The sequence below is a fragment of the Tachypleus tridentatus genome, chromosome 2 (genome assembly GCF_004210375.1).
Source record: "Tachypleus tridentatus isolate NWPU-2018 chromosome 2, ASM421037v1, whole genome shotgun sequence".
NCBI classification, from domain to species: domain Eukaryota; kingdom Metazoa; phylum Arthropoda; class Merostomata; order Xiphosura; family Limulidae; genus Tachypleus; species Tachypleus tridentatus.
Window position 1 is genome coordinate 40,922,895 of NC_134826.1, and position 9,034 is coordinate 40,931,928.

A 9,034-nucleotide genomic window follows, 5' to 3' on the forward strand; every position below is an offset into this window, starting at 1 on the left:
GAGTTTCTGACAATTGTGAATTGGTTAAACTCATACAACAAAATATGGCTTTGTTTTACAATTATAGTATTGGTTAAAATAATGATCTGCCACACTTGTATAAATTAATTAATTCACTTAACTGGAAATGCTAGCATACAGTAGTGCAGTTGAATGTTTAATTTACAGCATTATCAGTGCAATTACTTCTTTGTAAAGTTGTACTGAACTTTCACATGTATATTTAATTAAAACAGAGCAATATTAACATGATGATTCTATATGTACGTGTATAATTTTATTAATTCTGTGTACCTTTATACCTCTAACTACATAAAATAAAAAAGAATGTAACACACTCCTTTATCTAAAAATACTTTTACACTCTTTGGCTGTTGAAATACAAACATTTTGTATTTAAAAGTTTGCACAATTTGATCAGGTATTTAAATACTGTATGTACTTGTAGAAATTTGAGTAAATATTTTTTACACCACTCAGTAGGTTAAATTAACTTACTCATCTTTATAACTTTATTTACTTTTTGATAATATACAAGTATCACGGATATATAAACACTTGTTATCTTCAGTAACAGAAGATAAGCCATTTAAATGTGTTTATCTTAATTATCCAAGTTTGTATTTAGTACAATGGAAACTTTTTTTTTTCCATCAAGGCTGTTTTGTTTCAACACATCCATGTTTTTATATACATAAGAAAACTAGTTCTGAACACAATGAAATATATTAATACATGCATGTTTTGACAGAGCATTGGTCTGTCTTCAGGTGTAATATATATCCAAAGAGTCCTTTGTTTGAATTTATATCATATCTGAAGGAGATAGAACAATGTTCTGTTGAAACATGTATGTATTGACATAATTCATTATACTTAGAAATCAATGTTGTATAAATACAAGTCTTCTACCATAATGTGCTTTCATACACAGACATCCATTTTAATTTGGTCTTATATAATCATATAATTGTGCTTTAGTCATTTTATTAATAATCCAGTCACACTAAACAAAATATTTTATCTTTAAAACCTATAAAAGTAGAAATTCTCTCTTCCTGGACTTTTTTGAGTGCATAAAAGTGTTTGTACTTGATAATTATCAAAACAACTCTATATAATTATAACTCTGATTTTATTTAGCTGCTAATCAAGCAAGAGAAGAATTTTCTAAAGCAGAAAAAGAGCATAAACGGATAAATGATGAAATTGGGTAAGATGAATTTACATCTTGAATCTGATCTTATATTTTGTATGGCTTAAAGGAACATAGATTTGTATGAATTTGGGATTTTGTGATGTATCTACTTCAGTGATGATGCCTAAAAGTGCAGTGCTGTGTGCATTGGTTGTAGTTAGCAAAGAAGTAATTGTTTTAGCAATGTGTATTAAAAAAAAAAAAGGAAGTGCAAAAATCTAAGCTCAGTGCTGTTGTGTTACTATGAAGATGTTAGTTATTAATATAAAGCATATTGCAAGTACTTAAAATACAGTAGGAGTTATCAAGCACTAGTAATTTTTAGCTCTAACACTTGCAGCTGCTAAAATTGGTTGGAACATGTTCAAAAATTGACTTACAGGAGGTCAACAAGAGCAGGTTTGAAATGGGAAAATTATCAAGATATTGAGAATTAAGTTTGTTTTGTTTTTTTTCTCTGCCAGGTGAATTGTTATTTTCATACAACTTTGAAGGAAAGATATTAACCCTTTTTTTTTAGTGCCACTGGGACAAATTCTTCCTTTTTTTATCAAACCCTGTCATACGAGTTGGTCATTTTTGTACATCTTCAAAGAAAGAATATTCCAATTCAAATTTTCCAGTTCAGTGTATCAAAAAATAAAGGTGGCATGAAATATTGTTTATTCATGAACTTGGTATTAGTAATAACTCCCTTCAACTATGTGAATGATAATTACATGGTGAAATATTTTATTTGAAAATAATCTTGCAAAAACATATAAGTAGAGTTTTTAACAATCTTTAAGTAACTTTCTATGCATGGACATTTAGAAAATTCCTATTAAATTGACTGTTAGTTTCTGATGATTAAATAAATCATTGCTGTATGGATTTTCATATGCAAGTTCCTTTTTGAAAATATTGGATGGTTTTGTTTTTTCTCGTAATCTGTATATTAACCCAATTAAAATTGTGGCGTAATATCAATCATATTTGAAAGTTGGTTTTTACCTGATTGTCTTGTTTTTATCTTGAATTTTATTTAAAACAAAAGACAAACATAGGTTAGAAAAACGTTGTTCTTTTTTTGCAGTTTTTGTTTTGTTGAAAATTTTGATTTAATGTTGCACCTTGATGTTTGACATTGCCTACTATTTAATGTTCCTGGGTGTAGATTAGAAGGCTGACTGCTCCATACTTTCATCTGTTTGGATACTATGTGTGACAGTCAATCATATTAGTCAGATAAGTTCTGAATCAGAAGTCTGATGTTGCTGTTTAGCTTATCCTCTCATGAGGTGCTATTCAGGTTGACAATAAAACAAATATCAATATGACTACACTATAACGTAAAGATGAAATAAGTGTATACCACAACAGTGAGAGAGTATATATGTGCTTGTTTATCAGGTGAAATTACATTAAGGCTTTTTGACAGTTTTTAATATTTTGGTGGTACACTGAATTAACATGTAACATTTTTAACCTATTATGGGACAAGTTTTTGATCACTGTTTATTGTTTTTCATTCTAGGAATATTGAACAAGTGTTGGAAATAGATTTTGGTCCAAATGAAGAATTTTTCACACTCAAAGGTCAATGTTTTGAAATCACAGATCGAGAATATACTTACTCTCTTTGTCCATTTGACAGAACTTCTCAGAGGCCCAAGGATGCTGGTTCAGAGACTAGTTTAGGGTAAGTTATAAATCTTAAATAGCTGATTCAAAACACCAGTAATAATGTAAATCTAATAGCTGAAACATGTGGTTTGTAAACATCTTGAAATTAAATAATTAATTAATAATATTTTGTATTGTTTATAGCTTTTGTTGTTTAACATTAATTAAAATCACCTATGATGATTGGTAGTTCACAAGTGTAATGCTAGTTTTAGAAAGGATGGACATGCTTTGATATTAAGAACAGAAAAATAAATTGATATGTACAGAAACAGTATAATCTATTTTTTCTATGTACTGATACAGGCGATGGGGTCGATGGGTAGGACCTGAAGAGAGCAAGTACTCCAAGATGAAATATGAAGATGGTGTAACTTGTTGGAATGGCCCAGCTCGTTCAGTTGTTGTAAGTACTTCAGATACCTATCAATATTAAGCATACATATATAATTGTTTCAGATGTAAAACATTCTTTATACTATTAATGTGTGTAGTACTGCCAGTGTGAATGTAGTGAAGTGTTCAATAAACTAGTATTTTAAATATGTCCTCAACAGGTCATAAAACCTTTATAATACTATAGTGTTTCCTTCTATAACAATATCTATATAATGATTGAGCCACAAGTTCTGTGAAAGTTTGTGAATATTATAGAAAAAAGTTTAAATTTTTGTTTTCATTTCTTCTTTTTTTGTTTTTACATGATAATCAAAAACCAAAACTATGCTGTCAATCAGTTTCACTCGGGTGACATAGTTTCAAATCGAGTATCTGCTTTTATAAGTGTTATTAACTAGTAGTACTTTGAAGAAAAAAGAAAAAACATTTCTGATGTAAGTGATGTTTTCAGACTCGCCTTGAAGTTAGCTTTCTAACAAATATTGGTGTTCCTTTTAAAAAGCTGATATTACATAAACAATAAATATTACAGTTGAAGCCTAGCCTCATTGTGTTTATAACCAATATGTATATTTGAAATGCTATTAAAAAAAAAATGCAAGTAAACAAGAACTTTTCAAAAAGGAAGCAAATACAGATATTGTTAATATTAATCCTTCAAAATTAATGGAAACAAGATTGTAAGGATAGTATTTGTATCATTTCTTACGTAGCACAGATAAAGAAAGGACAAATTAAATGTGGTTGTGATTGGATTGTTATATATATTGCTATATGCTAATTCTGACTGTGCTATTATGTAGGGCTGATGCAAATGCCATACCTAATTATTTTGTTTGTTTTTAAATGCTTGGTATTAACTAACCATACATTTATTTCCTGTTTTGAAAAGTTTTTTCTTTACTTGTATAAGAAACATACATAAATAGGTTGTCTTCTAGGACTCTAAACCTGGTCAGTCATGCACATATTGTTCATGTTTAATATTTTAGCTAACATTTTAGTATACACACTGTTTTTCCCTTTCTTGTTTAGACGTTTAACTTCATTACCTAGGATAAAAAAAGGTTCAACTTGTATGTGTTACACAAACTTGGGATGTGCATCCACTTTCATACTTACTAAAATTATGGATGTTATTTCACAATAAAACCTGAATGTCTAAACTGTAGGTTGCTGTGTGTGTGCTAAAACCAATTACATATGACAGATTTAACTAATAAACAATATTTTTAAAGTAATTATTGTGTAACAGACAATACTAACATTTGTATTATGTAGGTCAACTTACAATGTGGAGTACAAAACATATTAATTTCTGCTTCTGAACCAAGCCGCTGTGAGTACTTGTTTGAATTCACTACGCCAGCCATCTGCTTCACTCCTGTCAGTCAGATGGATGAACACGTTCATACAGAACTATGATTCGGAACTTTCTCGATGTATACACAGGTGTTACAAGATTTGTTAATCCTTGTTTCTGAAGAACTTCTCTACACTAAATTATTGCTTTTTGTAATTTAATTAACTACTAATGCAGAAGAATTATTAAAGGTTTTAAATTGGTAAATTAGAAGGTATACAATTATATGTCACTGAGTGTAATGTATAAGGAGCTGCCTGTTGAAGGAGGAAGAGTGGGACAAAGATCTTGTGTAATTTAATGTTATTATTGATGCTTACTGAGATTAGTTTTGATACTGTGAAATATATGGAGATTAAAAGTATTTGCATTCATACATAGTTTTTAAAATGAGATAAAACTTCAGTTCTAATAAATTCAAACATCACTTGTGATTAATAAAGTCTTTTAAAATAAAAAGTTTGAAAAACCTGTATTTTATTTAAATAAAACAATAACTTATTGTTTGGTTTCTCTATATCATAGACACCAAGTGAGAGAAAACTGTAACAATAGAATAATAGATTTAATTGCACCTTTCTACTTAAATATACAGTGTGTTATTAAAATTCTCTAAATGTTACTGTTTATTCAGGATCATTTTTGATAACTGTAATTTGTCATAAACTAAGAGTGCTAAGATGAACAGTTTTTTTCTAATGAAAGCATCTTAAATTACCAGATATTGTAGCCTTCAGTTTGTTGTTATAGAATTTAGTAACATCCATGTATTACTTATCATTCATAATGAATTTGTAAAGAATCAAATATTCAAACACAATTTTGAATATCGTTAAAGTACAACTTAAGCTTTAAGTTGGAATTGTGTAATTAATGTAACTTTCATTAATCCTCTGTTTTAGTTTCAGATTTATTTGAACATCACCTGAAGAAAGACAAGAGTTCCTTTAAAAATCAGTTAACTTGTTGAATTTTTATGGTTATGAAATACTTATTAATAAATTGCAAGATATCATTTGTACAAGATCCTGGTTTGTATAAGGTTTATCAAAACAGTTAAGTATGCATTTTAATGGTTGAGGTTTCGTATGTATGCATTTGTGTGTCGAGATACATTCCACAATGTAATGGTAATAAATTATTTTACAGTCACTAAGAAGTGTTGATTTTCTGAAACATGCATATAATAGAATTAGTCAAAAAAAGAATTAATTTTGGAATAAGTTTTCAGTATAAACAAGTGATTTCAAATTTGTCAGATTTTTTTATTGTCCTCATATTTGGTTTGTAAAACTTGTATAAAGTTGTCATTATGAATTGCATTACTTATAACAAATATTACTAATTTATTGTTATCTTAAATTAATTTGTTTTAATTAAATTATTCAAAATAATATACTTACAAGAATACATAAATTATTTTTAGTTAACTGAACTGTTACTGCATGTTGGCACCATCACAAATGTTTTATAGATTTACTAGTATAAAAACTGTCAGAATAACATGTTTTTTCTAAAATTCACTAACCTGTAGTTTTCAGTTAAAAACCTAAAACATTAATGTTCACTCAATGTTGAAGGTAGAATTGAGTCGGTACTCATCATAACTCTGTACCTCTTCCTTTTGGATTTCCAAGTGGATTGTCACTTTTTGTTCTTAAAAGCCAATACTGCATTCCTTTATTTGTGTGCTTCTTAGCAATTTATGAAAAGATACCATTAATGTATAAAAGATTTGATACTTTATGATCATGCACGGTGAGACCAAGTCCTAAATGTGAATAACTGTACATTTTTTAAGGAGAATTTCACCAAAAATATTTTATGTTGAAAGTGACAAAAATTTAAATGAAATCAATCATCACTTCAAACAAATATGTAAATTTAGCATTTTGTTTAAGATGTAAAACCATTCAATGGGTATGGTCTTATTTCACTTAAGCATTTATAATCATAAGAGCATTAAGTAACTTAAACCAATTAAAAGTAAATTGACTGGATATCCTGTTTTTGTTATTCTTTGTTCCACTGCTGTTACCAAGAGTAGTCAACAGAAGAGTTTTATAATAACCCTAACTAAGATGGTTATCTTAAGCATATTTGGAATTTACATGATAAAATAGAACATTTTCTGTTTCCATATAATTATCTTCTAAGCATTTTAAGTTCAAACATTTAGGTTTTACCTGTAATAACTAGGAGTAGCCCAGCATGGCCAGGTGCTTAGGGCACTCAACTTGAAATCTGAGGGTTGCAGGTTTGAATCCCCATCATACCAAACATGCTTGCCCTTTCAGCTGTGGGGGCATTATCATGTGATGGTGAATCCCACTATTCATTGGTAAGAGTAGTCCAGGAGTTTTCAGTGTGTGGCGAGGTATTGCTACCTTCTCTATAGTCTTACACTGCTAAATTCGGGATGGCTAGCACAGAATGCCCTCATGTAGCTCTGCATGAAAAACAAACAATAATTGGGAGTAGTTAGAAGCCTGATCAGTAGAGGTCACTGTCTACACAGTAAACGGGATTACTTTTTCTAAAGGTACACATTTGTAGCAGCTTCATTCAACATTAAGATTGTTTTTCTTAACAAAGCTGAAGTTAGATATAAAAGTTGTTTTTGATCTATACTGCAAAAATAAACTACAGCAATATCATTACTTCTAAATTATATATTTTTTTAAAAGTGGTACACTTATGAAACTTTTATAGATTCAAAAACTAATACAGCATACATCAAAATGTCTTTAAAACGTTATTTCTCAGTTATGAATAACACAATGCAGAAAAAAATAACCAGTAAAAAAAAAACTTGTGTGATTGACAGTATCAGATTAATATATGATCCATTTATAGAGTGCTTCCAGTTTCTACATGTCCGTATGTATAGCTGATAGAGAAAAGAAGCTTATTGTGTTAGTAATGTGCATCTTTTAGTGATTACGAGTTCAAAATTTATTTCTGTGCCCCTACTTCTGGACTAAACAGGAGCAAAAAAAAACAAAAGCTTTGAACTTGCACTTAGTTTTTTTTGTTTTTTTTAAATCTTTTATGTGAAAGCCAAAATCTAAATTTAATAAAGATTATTTTGAAAGTATAACTGTAATAATACGATGACATACTTTGATAGGCTACTTTTTTTATTTTCATTTTGGACTGTCACAAGCTTGATTTTTGACTTCTATATTTTTTTTACTCTTTTATGTATTCTTTTGTTATTGTTTAGAAATTATATTTTTTAACTACTTTAACCGGTAATTCATTTTATGTACAAATTTGGCTGGCTATATGCTGAATAGATATCAGTACCAGAAACTGATTGTATGGTGTTTCTTAGTTAAATTTTTTTATTATTATATGCCATCATGTTTGAATGCTACATGTTTCCTACTCCCTTAGGTCTTTAGCAGGATACATTTTTTCAAAGTAATCATGCACAATTTATCTGTATTTAACTTGTGATATTCATCCAGAAGGAAGCCAAGTTTCTTTTGTATTACTTACTTACTCATTTGTGATGTCACATGCACTTTCTCATGAGAAAGGTCACTTTAAAGTCAATCGTGCTATGCAAAAGTCAACACTAACATTTTCTACTGGTAGGCCAGGTAATACCTCTTGGAAGGTCCTCAGTTAGATAGGGATGACCAGCAGTCATAAGTAGCATTATTGTTTTGTGTATATAATATTGTCTTCTCAGACTGGAAGAGATGTTTCTAGGCAGAACAACTAACTTGAACTTGTTTTCTCTAATAAAGGTGCAATTATTTGTATTAAAAAAATGCAAATACATACCCATTTTCTTTGTAATGTGTTGGTAGAATGAATAAAAAAATGTATTTCATTGTTTCCAGTCTCTTATTCAACACAAGGTCTGTCACATTTTCTGATAAAACCTCTAGTTATTCTGTAGATTCTACCTGATTAGTCTGAGGGTAAATCAATACACCTGAGAATACCACATAACAGGTAGGAAGGAGAAATTTTGGTATCATGAATACAGAATATACTTTTGCAAAGTTTTCTATTTTTTCTTTCTCTCTTTGAGAGCATTTCTGTATGTTTATTTTTCCTTCACTTTTATGTTATTTAGTTTAAAAGGTTTTATACTGTGGGAAAGGAAATTTTTCATATGTGAAAAGACTTGGGACCAAAGAAAAGTTAGATGCTGATGGAAGGTTGCTGTTACACAGAGTTTTCAGGTCTTGTAGAAGTTGTTCCTCTAAGACTGGCTCTCATTGTGCAGGAGGCATGAATGACTATGGATCATGAACGTGATATGCAGCTTGGCTGATCCTAGACTGAATAGAACAGTCTCTACAGGACTTTCAAGCCCTCATCACCCCTTCTGTGGTTGAAGTCATCCAAGATAAGTTGAAAGAGAAACTGCTCTTGGATGACATTTGCTA

The 9,034-nt window shown here is 29.6% G+C and overlaps 1 protein-coding gene across 4 annotated transcripts in view; it reads left to right on the top strand.

The window, feature by feature from the left end:
• Positions 1–5,776, top strand: part of LOC143241656 (glucosidase 2 subunit beta-like) — a 28,075-nt gene extending 22,299 nt beyond the window's left edge. For 2 of the 4 annotated variants that reach the window (XM_076484885.1, XM_076484900.1), the window contains exons 13-17: positions 1,144–1,213; positions 2,715–2,879; positions 3,170–3,269; positions 4,544–4,714; positions 5,528–5,776. In XM_076484885.1, coding sequence (XP_076341000.1) covers positions 1,144–1,213; positions 2,715–2,879; positions 3,170–3,269; positions 4,544–4,687 — 479 coding nt within the window. In that variant the 3' untranslated portion in view covers positions 4,688–4,714; positions 5,528–5,776. Of the gene's footprint in view, positions 1–1,143; positions 1,214–2,714; positions 2,880–3,169; positions 3,270–4,543 lie in introns of all 4 variants that reach the window. The other 2 variants (XM_076484876.1, XM_076484894.1) reach the window with 1 other exon arrangement.
• The last annotated feature ends 3,258 nt before the right edge of the window (positions 5,777–9,034 follow it).